Below are 14,641 nucleotides of genomic sequence, written 5' to 3'. Positions count from 1 at the left end.
ATAGGAGTTACCTTATCATGAATACACTCACTAGGGGCATCAGTCGTGAATAATCTCCTTTTTACATGACAGAAGGTGGCACTATGATCCATGTATCCCTCTCTTTTTCACCCCGGATCGGTTACAGACAACATCAATCAAACTGATTACCTTTCCCTTAGAGTGTCACTTTGCCACCATATATGGTATGTAAGATTTCTCCCCTCTATGCACACACACACACACACACACACACACACACACACACACACACACACACACACACACACACACACACATCATTCTACTCATTTTTATGCACAAGCTTATGGACACAATTTGATAGTGAACCCATTTGGGTTCGCAAACAATAAATGTTTTTTTATACTTCTTTGTTTTCAAGTTGTTACTTCGTTTTTTATTGGCATTCTTGTATTTGGACATATATAAGTAAGGAGGAGACGTTGCAAAGTGTTGGACACAGTATTAGCCCCCCCCCCCCGTAAGTAACGAAAGTATAATACCGTAATCAAATAATCGAATAATCAAATTAAAATTTCAAAATGTTTTTTTTTTCTTTTAATAGAAGAAAAAAAGTGTACCAGGCAATGGAAAGTAGATAAAGTTAGTTATATGACTCTATTAAAATATGTGTTTCCAGGAACTTACTGCTCAAGTTGAGTTGTTCCAAAAGAGGGTGCTCCAATCCTGATGTGTCGTTGATTCTATTGAAACTGAACGACGCATGTTGAAGGAATGGAAATGGCTGCAATCCAATTTTCTCAAGATTGTTGTTATCAGCTTTCACACTTAATAAATGTGTAAGGTTGTTCAGCGGACTCAGATCGGTCAATCGGTTCTTGCTGATGTCCACAAAGCGAAGGTGAATGTATCCTTGAAGTATGCTGATGTCTGACAAATTTCTGGAGAAATACATAAAAAAATAGCAAAAGTTAAACAGTTGCAAATTAATTTTTATTAAAAAGGAGAGTTTTTTAAATAAATAAAATCGTATTATTTGGATTCTTCAGACTAATGTTCTCATATCAGGTATTATCTTCACAACGTTTCGGTCGATGTAATCTCCGACCTTCTTCATTGTTGAACTCAGGAATCTTTCTACCTAACTTGTGAACCTTTCTGTCAAACTTGGAAGTCAGCACGGAATTTCAAACAGAACCCTATATTTAATCCACGGGAGTAGGCTGCTCTTGTTCTGTCAGCCACGACTTACAATACTTCAATTAATCAAAACTAGGAGGACCTATGAAAATTCTACGGAATGAGAAATATATTTAATTGAAAAATATGTTTTGATAAAGATATTTTTCTGAATGGTGCAAAAATTAGTTTTTGGGGACAGAAAAAATCAATAACATGCAACAAATATGAGTTTATTAACATTTCTTTGAAAATAATCTCCATTGTATTTTTAATATAGAATTTACTCAAATGGGATAAATTGATAAGTAGTATGTATTAATAAATACACAGAAATTAATATTGTGCTATATAGTTCAATACAAATAATAAAATAACATGGGAAGAAACAATCTTTAATTTACTTCTTCAGTCCACCACCTCTTTCCCTGTTTCTTTTGAATGTTCCCTTTCTTACATACCGTTTCACTGACTTCTTTCTTTAGTGAAGAACTGCTGCATGTCGAAATTGCTACAAGTTCTTTTCTCACACACTTACAACAATGATTATATATTATTGCTATAATATTCGAAAACGAGGCTACATCAAAGGGAGGTTACTCTCATATTCAGCGTTACCAGATTGACTTTATAATGCCAAATTTCGCGAATTTGGCCTTTTTTTTAAAGCAGTTTGGCCTCTAAAAAATTGTATTTGGCCTTTTTGTAAGTTTAATGTATGGATTAACTAAAGAAGAAACAAACATAATTTATACAGATAATCAAATGAAACAAAATTACATGGTTCAAATTTTAAATGACCAACCTTCAGATAGAGTTACCCTCACAAATGTTATCCATGAAATTGTTAATAAAATCCACAATCCTTTTCTGAAATCAACCATATTTGGTACACATAACGTCAGTCTATATCTGACTTATTCACCAAGTTAAAGTTACGTCCAATAGTCACTGTGTTTTGCCATTCAATAATATGAGGACATTTTAATGGTCGTTTCATAAGTTGAAGGTGTGATACTAAATGAGCGTCACACTCACCGGACCATTACATCCCAATGCAATCGTCAATAACATTCACAATGAGATTCACAATTTTCTACAAACCAACCATATTTGGTTAGTCTATTTCTGGCTTGTCCCTCAAGTTTAAATAACGAATGTTAAACAGTCTTTGTTTCATCATCGTTCACTTATATAGAAGGACACTTTGTCGATCGTTTCATCAGTATGATTTTGAATGGGCTTCACATTCACTGAACCGTAACATCTCAAAGATAATCTCTATCAAATCAATACCCAGACTCTTCTTGAACTGAAAGAGGGTGGTCACCACCAAAATCTGTCATATCCAGGCGTGCATGCAATATAGAAATGCAAATTTGGTTGTTATCATTGAACAGTGGATGATGTTTGAGAGCATAATCACATGAAGGTCGCCACAATGGCAATGGGACAATGAGGAGATAACATGTTGTTGCACAACAAAACAAGCGAGTTAAAGTACTTTTCTATTCTTTGTCTGCTTTGTGATTGAGGCATACAACGTGTTGGTTCCCAGACAATGTTATGTAAAAAATAAGGGTTTTCACATACATGCTTTCTCAAGAATTTGTACGAGATTAAACGGTTTCTGGTAACAGGTACACATGTTTGGCTGAACAATTCCAAGGGTTAATTATAGTAGAGAAAATAATGCAATGGATGTTCATTGTAAGTCTTAAAGACAAGCTCAGATCTGGTGACCTCAATGAAAGATTAAATCTGAACAGTGTAGGGAGACGTGTGCAAAACAAGAGATTTTGATGGTATGATCACATTGAAATAATGGCTAAGAGTCGTTGGATTAGTAGATGTTGAACAGTTAAGGTAGCAGGATCAGTTGGTAAAGGAAGGGCAAAGAAAACATTGGAAGAAGTGATAAACAATGAATTTGAGGAAAAAGGGATAAATAAAGACCTGCCCAGAGATAGGTTAGTTTGGAAATTAATTTCTAAAAATCTGTCCAATACATGCAAGCATGTAAAACGGACGTTAAACACATGATGATGATGATGATGATGATGATGATGATGATGATGATGATGATGATGATGATGATGATGACGACGACTCTGATTATGATGATTTATGACAAATGCTTGTTGACATTACAATTGGAGATGACCATGTTACAGCTCGCAGGGAGACACTCTTGTGGTAACATGTTCTGCAGAATATGATGACTACGATGATGAAAATGGTTTATGACAAGTGTTTGTTGATATTGGATATTGTAGTCTGCATGGAAGCAGTCCGGTGATAATGTGTTCCACAGTGTTCTTAGCACAGAGATTAACTGTCGAATTCTCACTAACGATGCAGCAGTTAACCTTTCTATTATTAAAGTCTGTCTCTTCCTTCCACCTCGTTCACTTAATTCATTTGTGTCTGATTCCATCTTTTCTTTCACATGTTTTGCTATTGTTGTTTCATACACAAGCGAAACAATAGGTTTAATAGAAGCTTGACATGGGAAGCATCTAACCATCTGCATTTTTCTTTCCTTTCTTTTATTCTATCCTGTTGACATAATCTCATTCTCAGTAGAAAGAATAACAAGGAATAATGGCAAGTGTATACATGACTGCATGCAAGATTAGCTACACAGGGAATAAAAGTTATCATCATCATCATCATCATCATCATCACTGTTATTATCATCATCGTTATCAGCATCATCATTGTCATCGTCATAATCAGCATAATGATCATTGTCAACATCATCATGATCATGATCATCATTGTTTTCGGCGTCATCATCATCATCATCATCATTCTTTTCCATTAAAATGCAGGTTGAGGTGCATCATTGAAATTGGTGACCTCCGGTCATGTAGCTGACTAGCTGCAAACATAGAAATAACCATGAAGGTATATTCAAAGCAAACGTTTTACAAAGGATACCTTTCCTTGCCCAACACTTTTCATGTGATTTACACTAAATATGTTGCCAAGAAACGTCAACACCCTGCACTCTACAAAGTCAGTAAGCTTTTATGGCAGCCGACACCCAAAAATTCGAAACTTTACATCGTGCATCTGTATGCATTTCACTGACTGGAGCATATCCCATTAACACCCTCTGGTTAGACAGCCAGTTGGTTCAGCACTGTTTATTGGGTATTCGCATGTAACTTCTTTATCTGAAGGTTGGTCATTTAAAATTTGAACATGTTAATCAGTGTCATAATAAATTGAATGAAAATCAATAAGCAGCTGATCCATGGCATAACGGTTAAAGACATTGATCAATTTTAAGTGAAGGTTCAATCTTTATTACGGAAGATAATAACTAAAAATGACATAAATGTTAACGTTTTTTACATAGTTTCCCCAAGTTTGTCAAAAACACACCTAAAAAATTTTTCAGATCTTTTTTATTAACGTACAGGTCGAAGGGCATAATCCACACTGATGGAAGATCTCAATTCATACATACAAGAAACTCTATCATTGGGATTGGCTGCAGAGAACTTCACGCTATGCAATCTTTCCACTGCGCTTCTCTATAAAACAACCGGCCTCTCCTGGGATATGAAAAACCCTAGCTATCTTAATGGCACCACTCAAGTGTTCCACGTGTTCATACCAACAAAGTTTTGTTCTCTTAATGACTAGCAGGGACTTGATGTTGCTCAAGTTGATATGAGGATCAACAAATGTTCCACCTTCCCATACATTTATTGTAATTGAAATCAGTGAAATCGACAATTTTTTAATCAAATCGATTGATTACCTGATTGATTAGTTGATAGTTGGGGACCTACCGCAGTGTACTGGGAGGAAGCTTCACATACCTCCTCGCAGTGACTTCATCCAGAATACATTGTAGTCTACATTGCACTGCTAAAAACCTACTGATGATTTCATAAAAATATTTTTATATAATGGCTAAAATTAAAGTTTAAAATTCAAGAGCCAAGTATCATGGTGCGCTAAATAGAAACATTTATTTTGAACACGCCCCTGTCTTATCAAAGAATCTATTGTTGACTTTATAAAATTATGTTAACATAATGGCTAGTAATGGGACGATTCCAATATTTTTTTCCGATTCTAATACAACTATCGATTCCATACTAAATTCTCGATTCCGATACAATTACAGATTCTGATTCTGATTCTTTATAAATCCTCAAATATTTAACTATAGAGTTGTTATCTTTCTCGATTATTGTAAAACACATGTTTAATATGCAGATATTTTCTCAAACATGAAAATACACTGGCGGATTTTGTTTTACTGATAGATTAAAATCAATAAATATTTATTTTTAACTATTAAGACTATCAGCAGTGGAAAATTTTGTTTTAAACAAAATTAAATAAAAAAAGGATAATTAAACGGATCGTTCTTGGCAACAGAAAATAAGCACAGATTTTTTTTCGATTACTGTTGATTTCATATGCTAGGCCTTTCTGCTTGTGCAGTTATAAAACTTCTCCAATGTAATTATGGTGTCAGGCTGTATAAGGTGTTAACTTTGGTCAAAATTGGACTTCCATATTTAATCAGATTTTTTCGATTATCAGAGGTATTCCAATACAAAACCCAAGAACACTTACAGGCATATAAAGCACGTTTCTGTGAAATTTTTAAAAAAATCCGCCCAGTCGTTTCGGAGTAAATAGGGAACACATACACAAAATGCTTTTTATATATAAGTAGAGATGGCTAAACTACTTTAGTACATTAAGAATCTTAGGAAAAATATAAGAATAGTGAGTTATTTATTGTAGGTGTAAAAAGGGAATCAGAGGTAAAGTCAAAAGTAATGACAAAAATATATCCAAAATTTATCCATACATGAAATACCAACTTTGTTTATTTTCTCATAAAACACCCAAATTTAAAGAATCAAGAAGAAGAGAGTTTAGAAATAGTCAAAGGGTCAAGATCTTTTGTGCACAAAGTTATTCAATGGTTTACATAAAACCAGACTTGAGAATTGAAAAATTGTTTCATTAATATGTTTTCCATTTCAATCTTTAGTGTATAATTATCATGGGCTAAGCTGATATGCCTATTTCAGGAATAATGGACTTACCTAGAGACTATGAATATATTTATATTCAACACGTTATTGGGTAGCAATTTGTAGCAGTTATGACCCCAGAATCATGTCGTATACTTTTGTAACATACTTTTGTTAAAGCACTTTTTGTTAACTATACAACTGTGCTTCTCTTGATTATTACTGACCTGCACGACTTCAACAACAACAACAACAACAATAATAATAATAATATAAGCTGAAAATTTAAGGAAAACCCTTGAATGTGGAGACTAATACACATGGGTCACAAGTGCGAGCCCAACATATAAAAACTGCTACAGCAGAAAGAAATGTTACATAGAATCAAGGAAACTGAAACAGTATAATAGTAAATTACCCCCCCCCACCACCACCACATACACGCACACACGAAAAAAGTTGACAGGATCAACTGATACCACATTAAATAATCAAGGAGAATCCAGAAGGATGGAAAGACCGAGGAGAGAAAAAACTAATCAGACCTTCACTGAATGAGTGCAAAGAGAACTGGGATCTTAGAGAGGCTTATTGCTACTAAAATTCCAGTGAAGATCAATTGTCATTACCAATAAGAAATCAATAGAAAACGGCTGTTGCTATAATGCAAATTAATTTGCAGATGTTATCTGAAGCGATGGAGATGATAATAACTGGCTCCAAAAATTCACAACATTACACGAAAAGATTAATCCAACACCTGAAAATATGTATCCATGAAGCAGAATGAATGATGAAAAGTAGAACTACACTGATACAAAAGCACAAAGAAAAAGGAATCGCCCCCAGCATCTACAGATTCATATGTTTACCTACAATGTGGAAACTACTAACACCAAACAAAGAGAACAAATTTACCATTCCTTTAATGATTGTGGGCTACTCCCTGAGGAACAGAAAGAATGCCCAAAAGGAAAAAGATGAATGCATGATCTATTGTATATAGGCCAAAGGATCCTGAAGGATTTAAGAAGGACATAGCTATGGCATAGATCGATTACAAGGAAGCATATGACAGGATACCGCAAGCATGGGTAATAGAATATCTGAGAATGTACAAAATAGAGGCAAGATTGTCAATTTGATCGAAAATGCAATGAGAACATGAAGAATTGAACTGACAGCTGATGTGCAGTACATAACTGAGATCAAACTACAAAGAGGTATCTTCCAAAATGATACCCTATCACTATTACTCGTCATCATAGCCATGATATCCCTTAATAACATACTAAGAAAATGCCAAGCTGGATACAAATTCACAAATACAAATAAAAGAATGATCCACCTAATGTACATGGGCGACTTGAAACTGCTTGCAAAAACTAAAAAGGCACTAAAGATACAACCAGAATCTTCAGTCAGGATATCTGAATGGAATTCGCTGTGACAACTGCGTACTGCTGATCATGAGAAGGAGAAAACTGGAAGCAACAGAAGGCATAGAACTACTCAACCAAACAGAGATAAAAGCACTAGTTGAACATGACAGCTACAAATATTTAGGAGTTTGGGAAGCAGACAGCATCAAAGCAACAGAAATGAAAGTGAAACAAGAAAACTATTTGAAAGGAATACCTCAGTGAAACAAGAAAACTCCTTGAAACTAAACTATATAGTAGAACCCTAATAAAAGACATAAACACATGGACAGTGACACTAGTAAGATAATCTGAACCATTGATAGTTAAACCAAAGAAGAACTGGGATATCTCGACCAGAAGACCAGGAAACCCATGACTATGCACAATGCTCTACACCTAAAAGATGATGCTGACCGACTTTATGTGAAAAGCAAAGACAGAGGAGAAGGACTGGTTTGTATGAATGACATGAAAAAAGAATTAGAAAAATACATAAGTGATTGGAAACCGTCATATATGTTATGTTTAATTCAGAAGCAAGTTCTTGAACAGATATGCATAGATTAGCTTCAACTAAGGCTCTTAACTGATTGTCAACATCTGATGGTCGACTACTATGCTCATTATCTTCAAAACTCTTGTCGTCGCCACAAAATTTCTTAAGTCATCATTGTGCTGTTCTGTTCAAGTGTCCAAGAATTTTGTTGATATTGGATTTAAAAATGACGAAATTGTAATCAGCAGGGAAGTAGTCCTGCAGAAATATGATCCATAATGAGACGGCTTAGCAAAGAAGCAATATAGAAATTCAGCCTGACTCTGAGTACAAGGAGAGAGAAAAGGTCTTTTTGTGTGGTAGTAAAAAAGACGAGTTCTTGTTGTGAATATCTTATAAATTAAAGAGTTAAAATGAGGAGGTGGTAATTAGGACAGTATTTAATAAGGTACATCCTAAAGAGTTATCAAAGAAGGGAGGTAATTAGGATATGACAAAAAAGAAGCGATGATAGGATAATTAAAGACAAAATCTTTAATACCAAACTAACCTTGATTTCTGTTGTTAATTTTACTTTTTTATACGTATGTGCTAATTTCTTGTTAATTATTTAATTTCTTGTTATTTTTTTTAAAGATAATTTGTTAATACTTAAACGGTTGTATTTGCGTTTATGTGAGAAACTTTATAATCTGACAGAAAAATAATAAAAAACAAGAACGTAAAACTGCATACAACAGACAACGTAAGGATGGGTCAAAGTTTTATCTGGACTTCACTTCTCCATATTGTATTAATTATTCCCACAGTTATGTCATGGAAATGTTGATTAAAACTCAAAAACTATTTATGAGATCAAGTTGAGATTTTGCGTGGTGATTATTGTCATCGAGGCATATCAGATGAATATATCAAATTTATAAAAATCCGAAGTTGAAATTTCGTAAAAATTTTTTACCTCGACAGAACCTTTCAAGGTCAAGATCAAATATCAAATTAAAGAACATTTAAAATGCAGAATTTTTTTGATTTCACTATAGGACAAGGAGCGAGCACATGTAATAAATACAACTGAAGTTATCGTTAAAAGTGTGACCTTCAACTTTTCTGTGACTCTGAATTCGATCTTTGATCTAGATATAAATTAAATCAGTCCTAAGTTAGAATATGACCGGCATTTTTATCAAGATTGGTGACGGCTGTACACAAAAACAAAAACAGTCACAAATTCTATCGAAAACATAATCTTCATCGCAGAAGTAACGAAATTATATAATTATATTAAAAGAAAACTTCTATTAGAATTTTATAAATAACACTTCCTTAGAAGAATGAAGCGTTCTTTTTATATGTATCTTGCAGTGAAAATGTTTCTTCTTTCGAAACTAGCCAAAAAAGAAGCAACTGCAATCTATTAAGAAAAAAACGGGATTGATAACATCCGCATGACTTCTTACATTCCAACATGTTATCTTCAGTGTCAAACACTTAACCATCCTGACCGAATGTCTATAAGTACGACTCTCGAATGCATATTCAAAATTTTACATAACACGACGACAATTTTCAAAAGTCCGGCTCACTCAAAATTGTCCTTGACATGCCGACGCCAACTGTAATAAAAATTTTAACTTTCTTTTTGGTCACATCAAATTTTTTTCATGCCAAAAATAGCATGCCATCTAATCCTCATCATATCACATGAATACAAAAATGCTATTGCTGGCATTGGTTTCCCTGATATTTTTTTAGTCAGAATTCTTTCTAGAAAGACCGATGGTGCTTATGGGAGGGACCATGAAAAGGTTGGCGACATCCTAAATGGAAGTGATTTTTGTGAAACGAACTGGATTCAAATTTGGAACGCCCATGTCGTCAGTCCGTATCGTTAATTATTTCACCACCGTCACCTCCCTGTAATTTAATAAGAAAAGAAAAAAAAAAAAGGATTGACAGCATTCACACAGCTTCTTACATTCCGACGTGTTTTCTTTGGTGCGAAACATTAGATCATCCTGACCGACTGTCTATACAGCTCTCGAATGCGTATTAACAATTTTTTCCATGACAGCAACATATCATATAGAAAAGATTAATGCTGATGACACGACCATATACGGCAACACATCAAAGGCTGTTAATGACAAAGTTCTCTCTGATTCTCTCTCCTCTGATCTCGAGCGTGTAGTTCAATGTACTTGCAATAACCCTTATCCTGAGTGGCTTCCGGGCCTTGATAAGTGGTGACCACTGTGTAAAAAAAAAAAAAAAAAAAAAATTATCACCTGAATTCTTAAATACAGGACATACTGATTAGGTTTTCCAGAGTGTTGGGAAGCACTTCTCCTTAAGGCAACGCTTAAACAGTTTCGTAAGTATGGGAGCAAGTTCAGGTTGAAGCTTTTTTAACACTATAATTGAGATGCTGTCAGGGCCAGTTGCTTTACTGGAATCAAGGTTCTTGATTAGCTTGGCGACCTCATGCACAGATATTTGTATGTTACCTAGCGTGTTCTGTGTTATTGAAGGAAATATGGGGAGTTGATGGCCTTCGTCGCAGAGGGTAGAATTAGCTGCAAAGTTCTTGGCAAATAGTTTGGCCTTGTCTGATGCTGACAAGATGACCTCAGGTCTATTGATAATGGTTGGGATAGAACGCACACTTCTGTTCAGGATCCTATTTGTTATTTGCCAAAACTGGTGGGAACCAAGCCGCTGATCAGCTACTTTGGATTTAACGGACTGAGCATATAGCTCTCTTGCAGTTTTTATTACTCTTTTACAATGGTTTCTGGCATTCCTGAAAGCAGCTTTAGTTTCAGTGCATCTTACGTTGGTAGCTATTGAAAAAGTGATTTCTGTGTGCGATGGCAGCAGCGCATTCTGGGAAGAACCATGGCTGGCTGTTGGGTTTTGTTGGAATTTTTTAGATGGTATGAATCGGTCTATGCCTACAATTAGCCATTCAGTCAGGTCTGATACTATAGAGGACACATCCTTTTTAAACATGGAATGCAGAGCTAGATCAGATATGAATGTACGGAAGCTATCCCAGTCAGCCATGGGGTATCGGTATACAGTATGGTGGAGGGGTACGTCTGGGGACTTATAACATTTCATTTTTATCCTAATGATACGACGGAGTGGTTGGAGGATCCTAGAGGAGAAAGAACGGAACATTAACATAGCTCAGGGAAAGTGGAGAGAAAAAGGTCTAGAAGGATCAATTGCCTTTCACACAGAAGAGACGTTGCTAGCCTGTCTCTACTCTATCGTTATTTTCATGGCAAACTTGCACAAAAAACACTTGTTTTGTTGAAACCACTATCAATAATTTCCCCCTCTCTTTATCTGTGCCCAAACCTAAACGTGGATTGCATGAACGAAGTTTCTTTCTGCGAACTATCCGCATGTGGAACTCTGTTCCGTTTACCTGATTTCCAGCTGACTAAAATATGGTCATCTTCAAGTTCAACGTAAACAAGTTCTTGATGAGCTTCTTAAGTAATTCAATTTACCAAATTTCCACAACTAACAATTCCTATGATATTGTTCCATTGACTACCGTACACTCATGTACCCTTATCCTCGAGTGACATTCGGGCCTTGATAAGAGGTGACTCCATTTTTAAAAAAAATTCCAAAGAAAACAGAAATTGTATGAATAAATCCTCCCTCAAACTTTGTGGCAAAATCTTTGTTTACGTTTTGACCAGTAAATACAGTAACTACAGCTCATAGTTAAATGTTATTTCACTCACGGTGTACAATACGTTATGTATTAAACTGCCTTGTTTTGCTAATGCTATTGTTGTTGAGCATCAAACTGGATTCGAACTTAGCATACCTAGGTTATCAGTTTGTGTCATTAGGTCAGACCCGGAACCTTGTTAAGGCACGATACTTTCTCAAGACGCAAGGTGTTTATTTTAATTAGGGTGAAATGAAGATCGGAGTGTTGGTGGTGAAAAGATAGAACAATGTAATGGACTGGAAAACATTACTTAAGACAGCTCAACAAGTACTTGTTGACATTGGTTGAACATGTTGGCGTCAGCAGAGCAGCAGATCAGTGGCATGCTTCTCAGATAGTAAGTTTTTGGAAACAAACTATGTTCATTGAAATTTGGTTCGTTTTACATACTCAAAAAAAAAAAAGAAAGAAAAGTTCTTGGCAGTTATGGTAGAAAAATGAGTTCTTGCTGTGAATGCTGTACAGAGAGTAACCATACACAGGAACTCAGACGAGTATCTTTCATAGAAATAATGACAGAGCAGAAATAGACCAGTGATGCCATTTCCGTGAGAAAAAGGAATATAAGAAAGAGAAGAGATCACCCCCCCCCACTAGATTGTAAAGTCGATTTTGTACTCTGCCAAGTTAAGAAACACTAAACCTCTCCAGATGACGCAGCTGTATTTCAGCACATATCTGACTCTTACACAGATAAAGTATTGCATCAGGAGTCAGGTACTTTCTGGAGCAGTAGAATGATCCAACCATTTATCTAGAAACCTTGGCAACAAATTGGATGTAAATTTTCCGTCTCAGATCTGTGTTTTATCAAAGCAAGGAGCTTCATCTAGAAGAGAGAAACATTCATTTCAACTGATGTAAAACAGGAACCTGAGCGTTGGCGGTAAAAGGATGGAAGTTTTGTTTTAGGGATGATAAAAGTGACAACCTGCTTTTGTCTCCATTGCACCACATGCTCCAGCTCGAAGAGAGAGTCAGAAAATGTTGATCACTAGTGCTCTTTGAAGTGATGCCTATCATTGATTGGTGCTAAATGAAAGACTGTTGGATATTCATGACTGAAACTCGGTGGACAAATCAGGCATGGAATGAAGTTTATTTATACCAAATATGGTTGGATCGCAGAAAAGATTGTGAACTGTGCTTAAATGATTGATCGCTACTCGTAAACAAACAATAAGAGTTAAAAATTGGTACAAACCTCTGCTTTTTGTGTAGCATGAGCGAATTTAGAGTTGTGACCTTCAACAGCTGTACAACGAATTTAACCATAAAAAATTGATAGTTTAAAATACAGAATAGTTAACAAATTATTTTTTGACAGTACAGAACAGTTAACAATTGATTGTTTAACCACGTGAACTTTATTAACAATTACGGAATCGTTAATAAAGTTCACAATCCTTTCTCGGTAGCATGTTCTTTAGGGGGTGGGGTGTATGTTACTCCGTGTCTTAATTGTTTTCCCCACACATGTGGTTAAGCAATAAATTTATTGGAATTCTAAAGAAAACAATGAAAAGATTCTTCGTTGATAGAGTAACGGTAAACATGGGACTTACCATTTCCGTCGACCACTGTACTGAACGGAAGTAACAGGAAATTTGTTTGGAGAAATAAATGATTAACTATCGTTTTAACAACAACAATGATTATAAAAGGAAATTACAATTAAATCGTGCATAAAAATGCTTGAATGCGCAAAGTTAATGAGGTCCAGCGAATGACATAAAATCTGTTGCAACCATTTTATTTTTATAACCTTGCTTGCAAGTATTTGAAATGAACGCTTTTAAACGATTTGGAAATCCCCTCACCCCACCCCTGTGAAACAGAAAAACTTATCTAGTTACAATCTATGTCCTCTCTCTCTCTCTCTCTCTCTCTCTCTCTCTCTCTCTACCTAAAACCAAATGAAACACCCATTATCAAACTTTCTTTTCTAAAACAACCATCGATAGTCGAGAGTGTTTCTGTTTTTTGTTTTTTTGGTGGGGGGGGGGTTACGTTTCTGATTTTTTGAGATGAGGGTTGTTTTTTTATATTATATTATTTGGAATCTTCAGACTACTGTTCTCATCTTGAATGTTATTTTCGCAACGTTTCAGTTAATGTAACTTCCGACCTTCTTCACGGGTATCTAGTCGAATTCGAGAATGTTTCCGTCGAACTCGAGAATTTGAATAGAATTTCCAACAGAACGGGGATAGCTCTTCGTCACATAATGGTAGATGGTTCTCCTTTTCCCTCCCGATATGGTCAGCCATACACAACTTTTCAATCTCTCTGCGTATTATGCTTTTCGATGCTCTACCCGTATTTTTAGTGGACGACATGTTTCACCTTTGTATAGTTTTCCATAATTACATGGAATCTTATATACACAGTTCTTAGTCAGGATTTTTTTTTTCTATCGGGGACTTTTTTTTGTTTCTTTGTCTACAGACAGGCATCCACATTCTTTCCAAACAGTCACCAAACTTAATAAAAACATCAGTCGTGGTTTAATTTACACCTGAATTAATTTTAAAATACATAATCCAAAGATCAAACAGAAAAGCTGAAAGTCACACTAACAGAGGTAACTACATGACAGAAGCTCTTTGTCCCATGGTGCAACTAATGAAATCTTGCATCTTATATGACCTTGAACTTGTCATTTTATCTATAACATTTGACTATTGCATTGTTGTTTTCAAGTCCAATGTGAACAAATTTTTGTAGAGCTATATTCTTAAATAAACCTCCACCATCATTGTCTCATTGTTCTCCTCACACAAATGAACCCTCATCCTCTAGTGGCCTTAAA

At 35.3% G+C, this 14,641-nt stretch overlaps 1 protein-coding gene across 2 annotated transcripts in view; it reads right to left on the bottom strand.

Moving 5' to 3' along the window:
- LOC145269201 (leucine-rich repeat-containing protein 23-like) overlaps window positions 1-14,641 on the bottom strand; it is a 578,101-nt gene that overhangs the window by 286,816 nt on the left and 276,644 nt on the right. For both annotated transcript variants that reach the window (XM_080124821.1, XM_080124822.1), the window contains exon 3: window positions 649-902. In XM_080124821.1, coding sequence (XP_079980947.1) covers window positions 649-902 — 254 coding nt within the window. The remainder of the gene's footprint in view (window positions 1-648; window positions 903-14,641) is intronic.

This window comes from Euprymna scolopes, chromosome 4 (assembly GCF_053919585.1).
Source record: "Euprymna scolopes isolate OS-2025 chromosome 4, ASM5391958v1, whole genome shotgun sequence".
Classification (NCBI taxonomy): domain Eukaryota; kingdom Metazoa; phylum Mollusca; class Cephalopoda; order Sepiida; family Sepiolidae; genus Euprymna; species Euprymna scolopes.
The sequence above is the reverse complement of the archived record's forward strand: the minus strand, read 5'-3'. Positions and strand labels throughout refer to the sequence as shown.